Raw genomic sequence first — 21,618 nt, 5'->3', positions numbered from 1 at the left:
GTCAGCAGCTTACGACTGGATACGTTCGTGCGGAGCACACCAAGCTCCAGAGAGGGACCCAGGAGAATAAACGATGGAAGAAGATCGGTGACTGTCATGCACCAATCAGAATCAGTACCGAGCAGTAAGAACCACAGTACCCCCTCGAGAAAAGAGAAGTGGAAGATGGTGTGCCCGTACTGCGAGAAGGAACACTGGCTGTCACAATGTGACCTGTTCACAAAGATGAATGCAGAAGAAGTGAGTCAATGGATAAAGTCCAACAGGCGCTGTTACCGATGTGCGCGCAGTCACATGGCAGCCGAGTGCCGCCTAAAGAAGAGGTGCAGTCGGTGTGACGGAGCCCACCTAGATGTCCTACACGACAGTAACAGAAGAAAGCCTGCACCTGCACCATCGAGCAGCACCAAGGCAAGTGTCATGTACATTGACCCCGCCAGCAGCAGCGGCGCCCAAGTGCTCTTAAAGGTAGTCTGTGTAACATTGAGCTACCAAGATAAAGTCATGGACACTTACGCCGTCCTTGATGACGGGTCAGAGAAGACCCTTCTGCTCGCGTCCGCTGCGGCCCAGCTGGGACTGCGGGGGAGCGAGAACCAAATGACGATTCGGACAATAAGAAGAGATTTAAAGACGATAAAAGGCGAGAATGTCTCCTTCACTATCGCAGCAAGCGGGCAGCCAGAGCGACGGTATAGGATTACAAATGCTTTCACCAGCCAAGAAATAGGACTATCACAGTACACCTACCCCATCGCCAAGCTGATGGATAAATATGTGCACCTGCGTCAACTACCTATCCCGCTCATAGACGGCGCCACCCCGACCCTGCTGATAGGCTCCGACCATGCAGACCTCATAGTCCCGATAGACCGGGTCCATACAGGACCCAGAGGCTGTCCTACGCCAGTCGAGACCCGTCTAGGATGGACACTACAAGGCCCCCTCGCTAAATCTCTCAACCGAACAGCAGCCACTAGCTGCCTCCACTCCAGAGTGACAGAAGAAGACACCACTCTCCTGCAGCATGTCGAGAGGCTATGGACACTAGAGACAATGCCTTTTAAGAACGAAAAGAAAGACATTCGTTCTAAAGAAGACATTTACGCCATAAACCTCCTCGAGCAAGGGACAAAGAGAGTCACAGTCGGCGGAGTGATGAGATACGCAACTCCACTCCTGAGGCGAGAGGGAATGCCCACCTTTCACGCCACGAAAGAAGCTACGGAGCGGTATCTATTGAACACAGAGCGGCGCCTAGCCAAAGACCCCGCTCAAGAGAGTGTGTACCGCGCTGAGATTGAGAAGCTAATCACAGCGGGACACGTAACGAAGATTGACTGGCGACGCCGTGCGCTGCTCCGCGCCTCTCTGATCAAAGACGGCTTTGATCTCCGGCAGCAGGCCAGCAGCGACCCCCCAGTATTACGCAGCCTCTCCCCAGAGGAGAAGCCCTTGCTGCGGTTACCATGGAGAGAGAGGATCGGGGATGAGCAACCAGCCATCTATCAAGAGGAAGTCCTCCCTTTCGGAACCACATGCAGCCCGTGCTGTGCTACATTTGCACTGCAGAAACACGTCGCAGAGGACCCAGCAGCAGATGAAGAGGTCCGACACAGTGTGAAGAACAGTTTCTACGTGGACAACTGTTTACAAAGCGTTTCGACTCAAGAAGAAGCCGAGGCTCTCCTACTCAAGCTACGCGCCTCCCTGATCAAAGGCGGCTTTGATCTCAGGCAGTGGGCCAGCAGCGACCCGCACGTATTGCGCAGCCTCTCCCCCGCGGACAAGGCTGCCAGCAGCGAGACCTGGATGGCGACAATCCCAGGAGAAGCCCAAGAAATGACACTAGGACTAGTCTGGCGCTTCAAAACAGACTCGCTCCACTATAGACACAAACCCCTGACCACGGAGCAGGGAAGGTCGACGGCGATACCGACCACCAGACGGAGTGTGTACAGAACACTCGCCAGACAATATGACCCGTTGGGATGTATTCTACCTTACACCACCAGGGCAAAGATGATTGTACGAGCACTATGGGACAAGGACCAGGGCTGGGACGACCCAATACCCGCACCCCTTGCCTCCACATGGAGAGAGTGAGAGACGGAGCTCCGCTCACTCCCAGGCGTCAATATACGCCGCAGCTACTTCCCACCCACAGTGAGGCCAGAGACATGCAAGATGGATCTACACGTCTTCAGTGACGCCTCCGAAGTAGCCTATGGATCGGTGGCCTACTTGCGTGCCCAAGAAAAGGGAGGAGAGATACACACTGCTTTCATCCTGGCTCGCTCAAGAATAGCCCCACGAAAGCAACAATCTATCCCGCGTCTAGAGCTCTGCGCAGCCCTAGCAGGAGCGCATCTAGCCACGTTAATCCAACGTGAACTCACCATTCCGGTGCACAGAACAATCTTGTGGTCAGATTCCACGACAGTACTCACATGGATCAAGTCTGATTCATGCAGATACAAAGTCTTCGTGGGAGTCAGAGTCACCGAGATTCAAGAGTTAACAGAAGCAGCGAGCTGGCGGTATGTGGACACCAAACACAACCCAGCTGACGTCATCACCCGGGGAATGTCCCTAGATGACCTCACCCGTCACAACATCTACAGTGACGGACCAGAGTTCCTCAAGCTCCCGGAAGGAGAGTGGCCTACGCCCACCCCACGGGAGGCGAGTAAAGAGGAGGCTGAGAACAAGAAACCTATGTTCTGTGGACTGAGCACAGTCGCCTCCACAGACCCCAACATAGATGACTGCCTCACCCTACAGAGTGCGCAACTAAAGACATTTCTGTGGCACCACCCAGAGATTCAGCCCACTGCCGACATTTCAGCAGCTGACTACGAAGAAGCAGAACTTCTTCTACTACAACGAGCCCAGAGAGACTCGTTCCCCGATGAGCTAGACTGTCTACAGGGAGGAAAGCCCGTCCCATCAGACAGCAGACTGCTCCACCTGGCACCCGGGAGTGACGCCCATAATCTCATCAGAGTGGGTGGTCGTCGGCGGAGAGCCCCCGATCTACCGGATGACGTTAAGTACCCGATAGTCTTGAACAGCCGACACAAGGTCACAGAGCTGATCATAAAGAAATACGACGAGGATGTACACCACGCAGGAGCAGAGAGAGTCTTCGCGGAGATCAGACGTCGCTATTGGATACTTCAAGGAAGAGAAGCGGTGCGACGCTTCCAGCGAACCTGTCTAGACTGCCGAAAGTGGCGCGCGCAGCCCAGCATACCCCGGATGGCTGACCTACCTCCCTGTCGCCTCCGACTCGGCGACAAGCCATTCCACTCCACAGGCATAGACTGTTTTGGCCCGTTGTATATAAAGAAAGGAAGAGGAACCGAGAAGCGGTGGGGTATTGTATTCAAATGCATGACCACCAGAGCGATACATATCGAACTCCTTCCAACCATGAGCACAGACTCATTCCTTATGGCCTTCCGAAGATTCACATCACGGAAAGGAAAACCGTCTACATTGTTGTCTGATCACGGGACAAACTTCAAAGGCGGAGAAAGAGAGCTGAGAGAGAGCTTCCAAGCTATGGGCCCAGAACTTAAGACCCACCTCGCTCCATCCCAGATTGACTTCCAGTTTAATCCCCCGAACGCACCCCACTTCGGTGGAACCTGGGAACGAGAAGTACGTTCTATAAAGACAGCCCTGTACGCCGTGCTTGGGGCCCAGACTGTAGCGGAAGAAGTCCTAATGACAGTACTCACGGAGATCGAGGGAGTATTGAACTCCAAGCCCCTCGGCTACGTCTCCAGTGATATAGCAGATGTCGACCCAGTCACCCCCAACACACTCTTGATGGGGCGGCTGGACCCCGCGCTACCCCAGACAATGTACAGGCCTGAAGAAGCGAACGGCCGAAGAATGTGGAGGTACAGTCAAGTACTAGCTGACAAGTTTTGGAACAGCTTTCTACTCCACTACCTACCGTCTCTACAGACCCGCCAGAAGTGGGTAAAAGAGAGAGACAATTTGACAGAAGGAACAGTCGTCATGATTATCGACCAGTCACTACCCAGAGCTATGTGGCCGGCTGGCCGCGTAAGCAAAGTGTTCACCGGTGCCGATGGCAAGGTCCGAGCAGCTGAGGTGCTCGTCCAAGGGCGAACTTACACACGACCCGTGGCGAGGCTAATAGAACTGCCCAGACTCCCAGACACTATCGATGACGACCATGACCCCATGACTTTGTGAGTTGACTGACCCTTACAGCGGACCTTGAGTGGTAGACAGTGCGGTCAATCTGTCTCTGCTTAGCTAATTAGGTGGGACTAATTAGGGGGCGGCTGTTGTGAAGGATCAGATTAAACCGAATATATATATTTATTTATGGATATATATTTAATAGTATTTGTATATCGTTTGATATCCCTTGTATATTCCTTGTACATATACACTGAATATCCCTTTGGTCTACTAACAGCCCATAATAGTTTCATTCTCTCATTGGACAAGAACTTGGCGCCAGCAGCCAAGCCCCTTGGTTCAAGTTCAATCGTGCCGACGAACATGTCGTTACTAGCCCCGGTTCCGCGTAGGAATACGTCTGCCGAAATACGAATGGTACTATTTGTTCACAGCGCATATATATATGGCGCAAGTAAAGTAGAACTTCCCTTAGCCCTTAGTTCTTTACCCTCCAACCTAGTGGCAAGACGTTAAGCCTCACCCACGATACACGTGTGGTGCAGTATGGTCAACTTGGCCTCAGAATGGCATTGAGACATCGTGTGGATTAATAGTTGAATTGTCATAGTTTGGCACTATACCGTCGAGTGGGACGTATTTCTATTAAGTTAATAATAGTCTATTATGTATGGTGCATCGTTCGGTTAGAGTTATAAAGTGAGCAGTACCCCCATCGTTTTCCTCGCGTTATCTAGAGTCTTAACCAGGCTGGGCAGACCACGTGTGGTGCTTTCATCCGAGGAGTTCTGGGCCAGGACGAGTGGACCTGCACATTGGATTACCTTACCCGGACGACGGCGAGCCCTACACGGCTTGGATTATCTACTTGCTTTGGGTGCTTTGATTATGCCATGGATAACAGCCAACACTGGTAAGTGTTGGAACTACCCCCGAGAGGAGTCCAGGTGAGACGGCGCTCTAACCCGAGTGAGGTCGCCTCACGTCTCTTCGTTGTGGACCCGCAGCTACCGTCTACAAGAGGGCCCAACTGTATTCATCTGTGGACCAAGGTTCTGTGGGCACCGTGTTCAGCACTCTGAATTCTCCCAAGAAATCGTTGGCCAGATGGGATATCGCCAGCGGCTCTCCTAACCCCCCCCCCCCCTACTGACTTACAACCAGCGGGACCCCCTTTAGTGTATCCAGCTATAATCATTAAGTACCATCGCTATAGTTCCCTAAAGAACCAGGTTGTATACTTGCTTCCTGCGTAACCAGAGATTGGACATTCAATGTTGATTTGCCTACGAATACTCATTTGCCTTACAAGTGCATTCAAATCATAAATGTCATTACGTGAACGTTGTATATACCCTTTGCTATATATTAAAGATTCGACGGATACATTTGTGTGGACTTGATTTCATCAGGTGGGAAAGTGTTCATCATATCTATATCATGTACTGTGTGGCCAGTAGTTAAAGTACATAAAGCGGTAGTGGTTTAATGATACCATACTTATCAATACAGTCAGGGAATTGTACCCCTCAGTTACACTATTAATACTAATACGGTATATATATACATGCGGCGCGTTAAACGCTGGTCAATCACATTAATACTATATGCTATTGCTATTGCTATATATTGCTATTGCTATATGCTATTAATACTAATACGGTATATATATACACGCGATGGACGCAGCAGGCGATCACTGCTACTGTTATTCAGCCACGCCAGCCGCCGCGCCGCAGCCGTGCAAGAGGTACATGATTGATTGATTGATTGTGTAGTGACTGTACATAATTCACACAGAACTGTTGTTGGGAATAGTAGTTCCCCCCGGACGATATTGTGTGTAGCACTTCCTGCCTCGAGCATTCATCATCCTACCTATCGATTAGACTACGTTGACATTGTTGTTATGCTGCTGTTGAATAAAGGAATTAGGTTCAACTTCGATACATAATTCTACCTATCGATTCGACTATGTTGACATTGTTGTTATGCTGCTGTTGAATAAAGGAATTAGGTTCAACTTCGATACACCGCCTCCGACTCCTTTATCCCAACTACTGAGCTAACATGAAGCTAACTACTGAGCTAACATGAAGCTAACTGCTGAGCTAACTACTGAGCTAACATGGAGCTAACTACTGAGCTAACATGAGCTAACTGCTGAGCTAACATGAAGCTAACTACTGAGCTAACATGAGCTAACTGCTGAGCTAACTGAGCTAACATGGAGCTAACTGAGCTAACTAAGAGGTACGCGATTGATTGATTGACATTTATTCCATAATATGTAAAGTACATGTGGTCCTCGTTTGGATAATATTTAAAGTACAGTTGACAGCTGCGTTGTGTTAACGTTGCAATGTACAGGGAAAACGTTATGGCGTTGCGAGTGAATCGCGCCGCGATAATATACATGTATTCCATTTCGGCGTCTGAGCGGGGGAAAAGAAAATGCGCATTTGGAGGGCGTTACCGCGGCCAATCAGGGCAAAATGCGGAAGCGCTCTTGCACTATTCGGCTGGGATTAATATAGACGCTGCCCGGACGGATTATGGATGAGCACTTCATGTTTGGCGCGCCCCTCCCTCTTGGCCGATCTGCCGATCGGCCACCGGATGGCGCTCTTGAACCGTTAGACAGTTGAGTGGAGCTCACCAGTACATCTCATGGCTCCGGAGGAGAAATATGATTTCGATCACAGATTTTTGAATTATTGATATCAAAGACGAGTTACGGCGTCTTCGGCAGAATGAGCATGGCTAGGAATGATGTCTAAACACGTCATCGGCGATTAAAGTGTTAAGAATATTTATTTTCTAAAATAGGCGTATGTTCTTTTATTCCCCTACCCCAATTACATTATTATTCATAATAATGTGACAGGTTTATTTTGCATCAATATCCGTTCGTGCCGCGAGAGGGTGCTGCACCTGGACGTGGGGGTGCTGACACTCCCTCAGCACCCCTAGTTCCTGCGGCTATGGCTACCGCCCACACCGGGAATGGCAAAATAGATACTAGTGCAAATATGACCACTGTAACACTCAAAGTGAAACTGATAGTTCATTGAACTAAAACTCAAAATTAAACCAAAATCGAAAGATAAAATAACGAAATAATGGAATCAAGAAAACCATCATAAACGTATTCGCTGACCTATAACTTAAGAGACTCTTATAAGACTCCTTAACTCTTAAGGAATACCTGCTCTTCTTATTTGTATTATTTCCTTTGTGAGGCTCTTTATTCAACTATTGAAAGGTTCTGTATGAATAAAGGTTTATTTACTTAATCTAAGTCTTCTCCCACTCTTTTTTCCAGGGCAATATTGCGTTTGCTGCTCCTGCTGTGGTACAAATCTGGCATCCAGACATCACCTCCCATGACCCCTCTGGACAGAGATGTAGAGTTTGGTAACGGAGGTCAGTTGTCAGTTCTTTCATCTCCAACTACAACAACAACACAGAGTACACCTTTTTGTTTTGTTTCTTAACACTTTCCGTGCCAGCCGTGCCAGGCCTATATACCCTGTTGAGTGCCGACGCTCGATTCAATGACAGAGCGCTCACATTTGTGAACGCATAAACTATATCTTAAATTATGGCTATGTGTCTAATACGACCGTCGCTTATCAATGACTTGTTTGCAGTCAACATTGTCGAAACGGATTGTTTTTTAATCGGTTAATTTCCGTTTTATACCATTTTGATCCACCGCACAGAGAAACAAAGCAGACGGAGGTATGGCATTCCCAGATTTCTACCACTACTTTAAGGCATACACTTTAAGACCACTAACAACATGGTTTGATCCCCAAGCATCAGTATCCTGGAGAAATTTCGAAGAAAATATAGTAGCTCCACATAGGCTGAAGGGCATAGTATACACCAAATTATCAATTAAGCAATGCGAACGGAAATTTTGCCCCATAATCACTCATGCGATCAGGACATGGCGTGAAACACAAAAAAAATATTCTATCCCACATAAATGGCATAATCATACTCCGTTATTCAATAACAATGCACTCTTGATTGGAAAACAACCTATAAGATTCCCTAGATGGGAAAAGCAAGGCATACACTCATTAGGAGACGTTTTCAACAAACAGGGTTTTTGTAGTTTCAATGAAATACGCAAAAAATCTCACCAGGTCCACATACTATTATTACGCACAGTTATTGGCATGTTTGAAAGCTCACGGTGTTCCATTAAAGATACCAATTGTACACCACAGATACCACAAATTTTTCTATGAAAGAGAGACATCGAGAGGTTTTGTTTCAGATTTTTATCATCAATTACTAACGGCCTCGTATGAAACCCTCCATCTAGACTCAGTCTGGAGGAGGGATATACCAGACCTGGAGACAGACTTTGACTGGCAAGAGGCCTGGGTAAATGTACGACTTGCATCAAGGAACCCGGACCATCAACAAATCAATCTTAACTATATTCACAGGACATACTTAACTCCTATAAGACTGAACAAAATGGGTCTTAAACAAGACTCCAAATGCTCCCTATGTACAAATGGGGACGAAGGGACATTTATGCACATGTACTGGGACTGCCCACCAGTTAAGATATTTTGGAAAGAAGTGACCCAGCAATTATCAAATCTCTTGGATCTGGATATACCTGTACACCCCTCTGTATTACTGCTGAATGATGTCTTTGAACATGCAAAGTACCTCCACAGCTAAAGAGATTGGTTTTATCCGGTATCACAGTGGCTAAAAAGCTGATAGCATCACGATGGTTTCAACCGGAAAAAATGTGCCGGAAGGTCTGGACTCTTACATATCTCGATGTGATTTATCAAGAAATATCTACAGCAAGAATTTTCTCAATGAATCCAAAATGACATTGTGGTTAGAAGTGGTGGAGAGAATAAAAGCTAGCATATAATGGTAATGTCTGGTTAGGAACAAGTTATAATGGTTGGATTATCCAATGGGGGGTCCGGGAGGGGGGGGGTTCGAGCTGGAGCATATGTGTGTAGGTTTTTAGATAACAGGTATTAGGGGTATATCCTGTATAAGACATTTGACTAATGGTAATTTCATTGGATATGCACTGTTAATTAATGCTTGTATATCTTATCGTGTGTTGTCATGTTTGTTTATATGTCTGTTTAAAAAATAATAAAAAAATAAAATATAAATAATCAAAAAGATTGCACAACGTGTGTGTGTGGCGTTAGGCGCTGAGCACGGCACGATTAAATGATTTTTCAGCCCGCTTTATCGTGCATACGAACACAAATACTCTCGATAATCTAGCGTTTATTTGAAAACGATTCATAAATCAGCCGGAAAATGGCGTGTTTTGTGTATTCCAGTAAATGGCTATTTTCGCGGAATTTCTCTGAAATTACTAGAACTCTCCGAAACTATACTCGTATTCAAAACGGTATAAAACGGAAATGTACTGATGAAAAAACATCAGTTTTTAATCGTGATTTCCTCCCAATCTAAAATCAATACTTAGACGATTTAACAGTGACATATGACTCCTTAGATGTTACTTGATGTTAAAATATTTCTTTTTACCTGCAAGGTATTCCTAGAATAGAAGGAATGGGTTGATACTCCAGAGAAACATGACTGGTCATCAGCCATCATGGTTGAAGGGGAAAGAATCTCAGATACAATGTCTTACCACTAGATGGCAGTGTAAATAGCATTGCACTAGTGTCTACTGTAATGGATTATGTGCAGCTATGCCATCAAAACCCATGCATATTCAAGATAATGGCTTTTGAATAGCGGTCTACTGTAGTATCCTTTATGCGTGAAAGGGTTAAAGTGTTTTTAAGTGTTTATCAACATGAGAGTGGACAGATATGCTTCCTTTATGCAAATGTTGTTTAAATTAATAAAACGAAATGACAAATATTGTCCAGAAAAACTAAGGTACTGCATTTAGCATAAAATAAATATGCTGCAAATAATTATAACATGGCAAAGCCCAATAGGCAACAACTATATCTTAGATGGTGGAAGATGAAGGAATATACTGTAATATCTGTCTCCCTCTATCCCTATAAGATGATGGAATATACTGTATCATCTGTCTCCCTGTATCCCTATAAGATGCTAAGATGAATTAATATACTGTATCATCTGTCTCCCTGTATCCCTACACAGATGCTAAGATGAATGAATACTGTATCATCTGTCTCCCTCTATCCCTATAAGATGAAGGGATATACTGCATCATCTGTCTCCCTGTATCCCTACACAGATGCTAAGATGAATGAATACTGTATCATCTGTCTCCCTCTATCCCTATAAGATGAAGGGATATACTGCATCATCTGTCTCCCTGTATCCCTACACAGATGCTAAGATGAAGGGATATACTGTAACATCTGTCTCCCTCTATCCCTACACAGATGCTAAGATGAATGAATATACTGCATCATCTGTCTCCCTGTATCCCTACACAGATGCTAAGATGAATGAATATACTGTATCATCTGTCTCCCTGTATCCCTACACAGATGCTAAGATGAATGAATATACTGTATCATCTGTCTCCCTGTACCTACACAGATGCTAAGATGAATGAATATACTGTATCATCTGTCTCCCTGTATCCCTACACAGATGCTAAGATGAATGAATATACTGTATCATCTGTCTCCCTCTATCCCTACACAGATGAGACTGATGACGATCATCAGGATGACCCCTGCTTTGTTGGCCAGCGGTCGGGACGAGTGGTGAGACCATTAAGCAGCGGTGAGACTAAGGACAGATCTCCTAATTGCTTGGAGTGAATTAGAATTCAATCATTCAATCAAGATCATTTATTTAATCACGTCTCAACGGACCTGACATTTTGACTCAAACTCCCGGTTACCCTTGATCGAAATCAGTGTTTTCAGCCTTTTCGTTGATTGTTATCAGGCCCCATCTGCTGTTCCGTGAAGTGAAAAATAAATAAACAAACCTTCATAAGGCGCTAAAAACAAAATTACAAACATCTCAAAACAAACTGGTCAGACTACTGCTTGACCTTACTCCTAGAACCCACCTCACCCCTGCCCACTTTGACAACCTAGGATGGCTTAGAGTAGACGACAGAGTACAGCAACTTGCAATGGGCCTGGTCTACAAGATACACTACACGACCAAGGTACCCATGTACATGACTAAATACTTCCCAAAGGTCAGTGAATACCACGATCACAACACCAGAGGGAGCTCCACAAATCATGTTAAACCCAGATTCGGCTCAAACAAGGGACTAAACACGTTTCGCAATTATGCCACATCAATGTGGAACGCCCTACCCAAAGCTGTAAAGGAATGTGAATCACTACCCATTTTCAAAAACACTCTCAAAAAACACCTAAGGGAGACTGCAACTCGAAACTGGCCCCTGTAAATGTCCGAACACAACCCCCGCCAATGTACAGTAAATTACCAAGTATGGTCTTGTCAATAATCCAATGTACAGTGTTGTTTGTACAGTTGTACAGTGTCCCCCACCCACCCCTCCTACCCACCCCCCCCCCCCCACCCACCCAACCACCTCCAATGTACAGTCCCCACCCACCCCTCCTACCCAACCCCCCCCCCCCATCCACCCCTCCTACCCAACCCCCCCCCCCCACTCCTACCCACCCCCCCCCAACCACCTCCAATGTACAGTCCCACCCCCACCTACCCAATCCAATGTACAGTTTCTATGCCTAATGTATATACTCTTTTCTTTCTGGACTCTTTTTGTATCACAAATACAGTACTGTAATTGCAAATCTGGTATGTCATAAATGTATAGATGTAGCAGTACTGTCTATCTGTATGTCATGTATGTCATATATGTTACGATGAATTGGAAATGGGGGACCCTGGTGTAAACAAGACGAAAGTCTTTCTCTGGTCTGCATCCCCTTAACAATTGTATGTATTGAGCTGTACTGCACTGTACCCATTCTGCAATCTGTTAATAAAGTTTTCATTCATTCATTCATTCATACAGTCATGCACTCTTCCTACTATACTAACATACAGTCAACACATTAGCACTCAAGTCTGGGTGCACTTTTATGAACATTGAGGGATGGGTACTGAATTAGGTACTTTTAAGGGTACCTACCGAATCACGTCGGTACTACCGAGTACCGATTCATGTGAGATACGTCTGTGCCACATTTCGGTACTGTAAAAAAAATTTTTTTTTACAATGTTTATTTCATTTTTTTGGCGACGTTAATATTTTGTTTACCGCAAAACGAAACCTATGAAGTGTGCCGCACGTTCACGTCAACGTTCACGCGCACAATATACACTTACCTAGGATTTTACTTGATTCAATAACAAAGCAGTCGGGGCAATGGCAAGCCGAAAACGGTTGCAAGTGTTGTTACACTTTACAAAGCTAGATGCAGACAACGCTCGCTGCAATATTATTAAGCATTACATCACACGCAGGAGTGTGTTATACTCATTAGATCAGGCCTAGGGGTGGTTGTTAGGCCCGACGCGCAGCCGAGGGTCGTTAGACCCCCCTAGGCGTGATCTAATGTATAACACACGACTTCAAGTGTTGTGCTTTTATACAATGGCCGAATTCACCCAACCTTATTGCTATACAATAAACACAGTAATTGAAGCATAATGGAGATTTATTCACAACCATCCACAGAGAAAGTAGATCCAATAGTAGATCCAAGTCTGACAAAAAAAATTCATATACGGCCATTTTGTTTTTGTTTTAAAAGTCCGTAATTTTTCTTTTGTTTCACAATGGGTCATGACAAACCAATTACATAATCCAACATATGTGTAACGAACTAACATATTCCAGTTGACTGTATCTTTTTTGGAGGATTCGTTCAAAATATATTCATACTTCCATTTGTCTATCTATGGCGGACTCATTCAGACTCATTAAAAAAAAATTATAATAATTCGGTTGTGAGAGGGATCTGGGGTCACGTGGAGTGTGTTATACGAAATAACAACGGCTAACTTGACTGTTTCAGCCAATCAGAATCAAGATATTTGCATGCCATTGTATAAGTAAGGGATAATGAGGTCATTGTCGCAAAATAATTGACCGACACGGAGTTTAGAATACCGAGGCGCCGCACCGAGGTGTTCTAAACGCAGTGAAGGTCAATTATTTTGCGACAATGACCGAGTATAGCTATGGGTTTCCGTTCGAATTTTTTTTTGCAGGTCTGAGTGTCCGGTAGATTTCAATCTACCGGACAAATGGGATAAATTCCGGTCAGAGTTTATTGAGCTTAAAAACAATTGATAGGCCTATATAAAGAATGACATCATCAAGGCATTTATAATATTTTAACTTAAAACTAGGCTACTTTTGCGTATATACAGTCATTAATATATTCCAAATAAAATAAGTCCCTCGAGACTTCGTGCTGCTGCCGACTTGAGGTGTCGGTGGGCAGTCTGCCCGACATTAAACAGCAGTCTGTTATAATCACATTTTTATGAGCTAACGAATTCCGTTATATTGGACATTTGTATTAATTATATCAAGCGAAGAACTGAGAAATTTGGCAGAGAGAGACGGCAACATTATCGTGGGTTTGCGCCGTGATGTATATATCCACCTCCCAACGACTTGGTGCTGCTCATAATGTCCGGTGAAAATAATTCCCTCTAAGCACAATTTGATTATTTGAATTGTATTAAAATAGGCTAAAATTAAATAGCCTATGCGATGAACGAAACAATCATTACATTTGTCGTTGCTTCACCAAGCAGCCGGTCTAATAATGACATCCTGTGTCAGCGCGAGCTGGCTGCTGATATATTTACGTGAAGCATGGAGCAGGCAGAGCAGAGCAGCAGCGCCCCCACCCAACAGCTGAATTGCCAATGGCTGAATTGGAGTACTGCACCCTGCCAAGCCATGCTTCTCGCAAATATATCAGCAGCCAGCTCGCGCTGACAACACTGCAGGATGTCATTATTAGACCGGCTGCTTGGTGAAGCAACGACAAATGTAATGATTGTTTCGTTCATCGCATAGGCTATTTAATTTTAGCCTATTTTAATACAATTCAAATAATCTAATTGTGTTTAGAGGGAATTATTTTCACCGGACATTATGACCGGAGAGATTAAATATGTCGGACTTCAACAGATTTTGCCGGTCAAATACCGGTAATTACCGGCTAACGGAAACGCTGAGCTATACATTATCCCGCTTATTACATGGCTAACTTACTAACAATATACATAATTCATTTTACACCATCGACAAGACGAGATCAAATGCAGACGCAGTTGTTCTGTGGCTCCTCTGTCATCATCGCCGGCAGCCGGTCTGATTGCACTGATGTAGTGCAGCTGTGCATATGCTGAGCAGCTTTCGTGACTGCGACCAAAATGCTTGATTGTGATTGGTCAATAGCGCTCTGTTACCCGTTATCAGCGGTCATTATTGCGAGTTGCCCATAGCAGCGGTCAGTTATCGAGAAATAATTCACCGCTGTCAGGGGCAACCGAGCGCTATTGACCAATCACAATCAAGTATTTTGGCGAATGTTAAAAACGCCATGTAATAATATGTGATAATAAATTATTTGAAGTTTGGATTTTTTTTTTTTTTTTTTTTTTTTACAACTGGGGTAGGTAGATTACATTTTTAGAGACTAAAGTACCCGAAAAAAGGTACCGTTGGGTACCGGTATCGTTTCACAGGTACCGGTTCAAATGTGAAAGGTACCCAACCCGTTACTCAGCTGATAGAGTTGTACCCTTCCTGCTGACTTGTCGTACAAAACTTAAAAGTCGCTTTGGATAAAAGCGTTCAGCTAAAAAGCGTAAATGTTACGCCCTCGTGTCAATGCAAGTACATGACCTCAGGGACTCTTACATTTACATTTAGTCATTTAGCTGATGCTTTTATCCAAAGCGACTCTTGTGTTTTATGTCTGAGGCCGGCGTTGACCGGGGAACGTTGGGGTTAAACACTCGATCGTAAATCGACTGTGTTTGTCCTTCGACTGAATTTGTCCGGCTGTTGTCATTATAACCTGTTTCTGTGTGTTTCTGCATCCTGACTGTGTTTGTCTTTCAACTGGTTTTGTCAAACTCTTTGTCCATAACGCTGGTACAGGATGTAGGGATGTCCTCTTCACCAGTTGTTCACCGTTAACCCCCCCCCCCTTCATCTGTTAGCTCCCTCTCTGCAGGCCAGGTTGTGGGGAGCACCGAATAAAGATAAGAAAAAGAGTAGCATGAAGAAGGAGCTCCTCAGCAAACCCACACACCTGGGGGTCCAGGAGACCATAGCGGAGTCCCTGTCTATCGGCCGACCACTTGTACACTGTATCCTTCCCTGTGTAGATCTATTCACTTTTACACTGTATCCTTCCCTGTGTAGATCTATTCACTTGTACACTGTATCCTTCCCTGTGTAGATCTATTCACTTGTACACTGTATCCTTCCCTGTGTAGATCTATTCACTTGTACACTGTATCCTTCCCTGTGTAGATCTATTCACTTTTACACTGTATCCTTCCCTGTCAGTTTATTCACTTTTACACTGTATCCTTCCCTGTGTAGATCTATTCACTTTTACACTGTATCCTTCCCTGTCAGTTTATTCACGTTTACACTGTATCCTTCCATGTCAGTTTACTCACTTGTACACTGTATCCTTCCCTGTCAGTTTATTCACTTGCTACATGACTGCTTAACAGACCCACTTTAAATAATGTTCACAAACACTGTGATTGTTGTAAATTTCTTGGAACACCACGTGTGGGGTTTGCCACATAGGAAGGCAGTTCATTCAGTGCCGAAAATGTAGACTATTTGAAAGACGATGTAGTATACTTTTCTGTGATTGACTTATTGTGAATTGTCCCAATTTGGTCAAATCCGCCCATCTTGCACCCCCAAGTAAGTTAAAACAAACTTAAGAATACTTTGCAAAATACTATTTGACTTGAAGTGGTGATCTGCAATATCCAATTTTTTTTGTGACATCTAGTGGTGATAAATTACTATTGCTGCTGCATATCTTTGCACTCACTTAAATCAAATTTATTTATAAGGCCCGACAACACACGTTAATGTCCCCATGGGCCGTACAGGTCTTCTTTAAACAAGTCAAGAAGAAAACATAACAATAAGTCAAGAACAGAACAAGAACACCATAAGGTCCAAAAAATTTAAGATAAATGCTAATACGCGAAGGTAAGGAAAAACTCACTAAAACCTAACAATAGGGAAAAAAGCCTGAGCTGACACTCACTTGAATGTTTCATTTTCCTTAAAGCGAAATTCCATGAACACAGTGCTCAGTCTTGGACTTTGTGGGAAACAGTCATGGAAGCCTTGGCTTATATCTGGACTGTTAGATATTTCCAGGTAATCAGCACTTTCTTGAGTTACTTGAGCACTTTTTATGTGTTATTCTCAATTTACTAACCAAAGTTTTACCTGGGACCCAACTAAATGAGTTTCCTTTTTGCAACCAAAACGAAGACTTAAATGACCCCTAGATGTCATGCAAATTATATATCTTTCATTTGCACATGACTTGGACTTGAATACTGTCTTTTCTTCCCAAAGAAAGCCTCCTTTTCCCCATAAAGATGATTCAAGTCATCCAGCCGCACACAGCCAGGGAAGACTGGGGAATCTAGAAAGACCTAGATGTTAATTTCGGTGGAATTGACCTTTCTCAAACCACACCCTCTTTTCTTGATCCTCCAATCACAACCTTTGCTTCTCTGAAGGTTTGAGGTGGGTGCACTGCACACCGCTGCCTCACCCTGGTTCTCTTCTTTCACACACAGCAACACAAATTCTCAATGCAGATCGTTTTGATTCAATATTCCTTTTTTTTTTATTATTTTTTCCTAGTTTTAGTTTGCTGAGTGACACCAAATTCCAGACTCAACGGGAAAGAGCAGAGATGAAGAGGAGGGCCTTCCTGTTGCTGTATTACCTTCTGCGTTCACCCTTCTACGACAGATTCTCTGAGTAAGTTCCTTCTACGACCGATTCTCTGAGTAAGTTCCTTCTACGACAGATTCTCTGAGTAAGTTCCTTCTACGACAGATTCTCTGAGTAAGTTCCTTCTACGACAGATTCTCTGAGTAAGTTCCTTCTACGACCGATTCTCTGAGTAAGTTCCTTCTACGACAGATTATCTGAGTAAGTTCCTTCTACGACCGATTATCTGAGTACCGTAAGTTCCTTCTACGACCGGTTCTCTGAGTAAGTTCCTTCTACGACAGATTCTCTGAGTAAGTTCCTTCTACGACAGATTCTCTGAGTACAGGTATGGGCAGGGTAATAATGGAAAGACATAAATATAGGCAATACAATTTTAAGCAGTGTAAACAATATAATTAACTCTGAATATAAGAATATGAGCAAGTAAACAGTGTAATCAAAGGTGCAGATGCCCTATCAGTTATATATATACGTTACAATAAATATGGTCAATAACACTTTGAATCTGAATATAAACTATGAGTAAGTATACAGTATACACAAGGTGCAGTATACACAAGGTACCCTAACTGGCATGATATAGGGCATACGTTATATATTGTAGTCCGTGCAGTCTAGGTGGTAAGAGTCAAGACGCACTTAGTGATCAGACTTTCCTAGTAGTTCTCGTGTTCTGCTGCCGTTAGTTCTGCTGGCAGCGGACCCGGCCCACTGTTGTGGAGCCTGATGCTCACTGGTACGAAGGACTGGTCGAGGCAGTTAGTCGCGTGTCTTAGAACCGTTACTTGATTTGTCTGATCAATTACATAAATGTTATGGTATTCCACTACAGGATCACACTGTGCTAACTTAGTAGCATATCGATGGCTGAAAGGCAAAACCTCCTATCTGAACATCTCGCTTGTTTGAGAAAACACTGTTTTCTTGCAGAATGTAATTTTTTTAAGAATACCCAATACAATACACTGCTTTGGGCTTTTGGAAAATATCTTGCAGACAGACTGAATGGGTGCAGATAGGACGTTTCTCATCATCCAAAGTGAAATCCGAAAATCCAAAATCTTGCAGATAGGAGGTTTTGCGTTTCAGCCATCGATATGCTACCAGTAATACATTTATTACGAAGGAGGACATTTGCAAGTGGAGACACAAGCAGAAGGATGCTTATCATTTTCACTGGTCACACTCGATCACTGCATTGCATTGTTTCACTTCATTATTCAGAATACAAACATTTAACTGGAGTCATCGTCTCTTTATCAGAAAGGATGTTTATTTCCATAAACATAGCATCTCGTACAGAATGAAAGTCTTTTGGTGGTATAAGAAACTAGATTCTATCTCTGTCGATCGCTTTAGTGGTTCTGCGGCCTGTACCGTTAGCCTGTTATTTTTCTACAACGGAGTTCGGCGATTTGCGAATCTGATTGGCCAGTGTAATTTCTGGTCATGTGACATGTACGCCCAATCGTGGGACCGCAAGTTTCTACACTGGTTAGGCTTAGGCGCTCTTTCGAAGTTGGTTAAGGTTAGGGTTAGGGTTAGGCGATAGAACGCCAGGTGCTTTGCAGGCTGTTCGACGCGGAAATGGGCAAAGACACAGCTCGTCACGCTATTGGGCGCACATGTCACATGACCAGAAACGTCAGTGGCCAATCAGATTCGCAAATCGCCGAACTCCGTTGTAGAAAAATAGGACGCGTCCCGTTAGCTGAAGCCTGTCTGTTAGCCTGTAGCTATCTTTCTACCTGGTGGTCTTTCCCCTCCCCCCTCCCAGCCCTCGTATGGAGCTGGAGCTCAGCTGCTCGTGTGGTCCGTCTCGCTATCAAAACTCTTCTGGCTCCCTACCGGAAGACTAACAGCTTAAAGTCTTAAAGTCTCTCTCTCGCGCGCAATGTTTCTCTTCGCTCTTACGTTGTTTTGGCCATCTCGTCACCCCTAGCGACAGCCGTTTCCATGGCAACGGCTGCTGACCCATATATACACGTATCATTACTAGCACTCTCGGCTATCTCTTACTGAATGTTGACGTCTCCCTGACTGGTTGGCCTTGGCTCCTATCTCGTCCCCCACAGGCCCTGCTACAGAGAAATGTCTGTCTTAGAGTTTTAACACATTTAAACTCCAGTCTATATTACATACATGTTATAACCATATGAAAACCAGTGATATCCTTCAAGGTATAGTGGTTGTCTGGTAATCGGAAGGTTCCCGGTTCGATTCCCGCTTCTCCCAGGCAGCTCCTCATGAGCAGGGCGGCACCTTGCATGGTGGCCTCCGTTGTCGGTGTGTGAATGTTTGAGTTACAACAAAAAAAATGTAAGCGCTATATAAATGCACCATTTACCATTTTTAAAAGACCAAACGCTAACATATACAAAACTAAAATGTACAAAAATGCTAAACTGCTAGAAGAGGTAGTGCAAATGTGTACGAATTAATAGATAAAATACTGTGTAAAATAATGTAAAATAAATGATGTTTAAAAGTGTTTAAAGTGAACGGTTAAAGTAAGTGTGTGTATGTTGCGATTCTAATGAATGTAGAATGGATGACTTAAGCCACGCCACAACATGTAAACAGGAATTGTAACCATCATGTACAACAGAATACAACAGTCCTTATGTATTTCCAATGATTGATTATTCTCATATTTTGGAACAATTTAGTTTCTTGAAGAAAGCCAATGTATTACTACTAGTGCTGTCAATAGATAAAAAAAAATGTAACTACCGTAATTAATCTCACAATTTTCTGTAATTAATTTAGATTAAAAATCGCATTTTTCTATTTAAGACCGAAGCTTGTAACAGATATTTACTTGAGTAAAATCATGGAATTAATGTAAAATCAACACAAAGAAAGTATATTTAGATTCAAAGACTATTTTAATAGCTTTCTTTGAATACAGTTTCTCTCCTGTGAAATACAAATGTTCAACAAAACCATCAACATTGACTCAGCTAGACCTCTTTCTTATATCCGCGGTGCTAAGATTGAAGATTTTTCACTCCATAGATTAATCTAGATTAATTTTAATGCTTTAAATAATTGAAATTAATCTCAAGTTAAAGCATTAACTTTGACAGCCCTAATTAATACCCAATGAGAGTTATCTAGCTAGCTAGTTCTAAGATATCACGTCGGTGTGAGAGAAGAATCGAGCATCAGAAATACACAAGGACTGTTTTTCATTCTGTTAAAACCTTTATATGTTGTGGTGGTGTGGCTTTCTGTCCAGAACCTCCATCGGTCGTCTGGTAATCGGAAGGTTCCCGGTTCGATTGTGTCCTGTGATTGGCAACCGGGAACCTTTCCGATTACCAGACGGCCGCTCTACCGAAGTCGAAATGTCCTTGAGCAAGACATTTAACCCTGATGAGCCGGTTGGCACCTTGCATGGTCGCCTCCGCCGTCAAGTGTGTGAGTGAATGGGTGAATGTGAGGAACAAAATTGTAGTGTGCTTTGGATAAAAGCTGCTATATAAATGTACCATTTACTATTTCATACCCTTTTTATATAAAAAAAAAAGAAGAAAAAAAAATACTACAAAACAAACTACCTTTTCCTGTTTAGGAGCACATGTATTGCACTGGAAGAAATGTCACTGTGGAATGATACACCGGTTATTTCTGCATTCAGTTGTTCTTTCTTTATTATTTACAGGACAAAGATTCTCCTCCTGCTCCGAGTCCTGGCTGACCACGTCCCGGGCGTAGGGCTTGTAGCACGTAAGCTGTTAATTGTCTACACATTGACTGTTTCTACATCCACGCCAATCTTCAAGACATTTCAGTTTTTATAATCTCCGTAAATGGCTCTAATGCATTGGTAATGAGTAGGGCTGTACCGAATGTAATTGTTTTACATTCGAAGCTTCTATTGAAGTTTTCGAATGAAGCTTTGAATGCCTGTCGTCATTTTATGACATAATCATAATATATATTTTTTTAAATCCTCAAACAAAATCCTCAATTTGAATGAAGTAATTAATCTGTTTAAATTAGTCTTTTAAAAAAATTTTTTTAAATCAACCTTCTTTAACACATTGGACGCCAGAGGGAGCTATGGTCATTGGGCCGTTGTGTGCTATGGATCTAATAACGTTGTCGATTGTCAGTGAGTTTCTTCCAGTCAACATGCAAAAAACAGATCCGTACATTTCCGTTTTATACCGTGGTGAATATGAGTATAGTTTGGGTGATTCTGAGTAATCCCAGGAAAAGACGCGAAAATAGCCCTTTAGTGAAATCCACTTATCACGTTGTCATTTTTCGCATGATTATCGAATCATCCTGAAATCAACGCTAGATTATCGGTATTATCTTTCCTCATGCAAGCATGAAATGTGGTTTAGAGCGGGGCGCCCATCCGTGCCGTGATGTGACCCAACGGGACACAGCACACACACATTCCACACAGACAGGCTTCGATCGCGGGATCAAAATATAGTATTTAAACC

The 21,618-nt window shown here is 43.7% G+C and overlaps 1 protein-coding gene across 1 annotated transcript in view; it reads left to right on the top strand.

The window, feature by feature from the left end:
• Positions 1-21,618, top strand: part of pex16 (peroxisomal biogenesis factor 16) — a 37,995-nt gene that overhangs the window by 12,192 nt on the left and 4,185 nt on the right. The window contains exons 5-10 of the mRNA XM_084337492.1: positions 7,511-7,611; positions 10,858-10,938; positions 15,364-15,513; positions 16,489-16,561; positions 17,060-17,179; positions 20,823-20,887. Coding sequence (XP_084193618.1) covers positions 7,511-7,611; positions 10,858-10,938; positions 15,364-15,513; positions 16,489-16,561; positions 17,060-17,179; positions 20,823-20,887 — 590 coding nt within the window. The remainder of the gene's footprint in view (positions 1-7,510; positions 7,612-10,857; positions 10,939-15,363; positions 15,514-16,488; positions 16,562-17,059; positions 17,180-20,822; positions 20,888-21,618) is intronic.

Source organism: Notolepis coatsorum (assembly GCF_963971535.1).
Source record: "Notolepis coatsorum genome assembly, chromosome: 20".
In the NCBI taxonomy this organism is placed as follows: Eukaryota; Metazoa; Chordata; class Actinopteri; order Aulopiformes; family Paralepididae; genus Notolepis; species Notolepis coatsorum.
The sequence above is the reverse complement of the archived record's forward strand: the minus strand, read 5'-3'. Positions and strand labels throughout refer to the sequence as shown.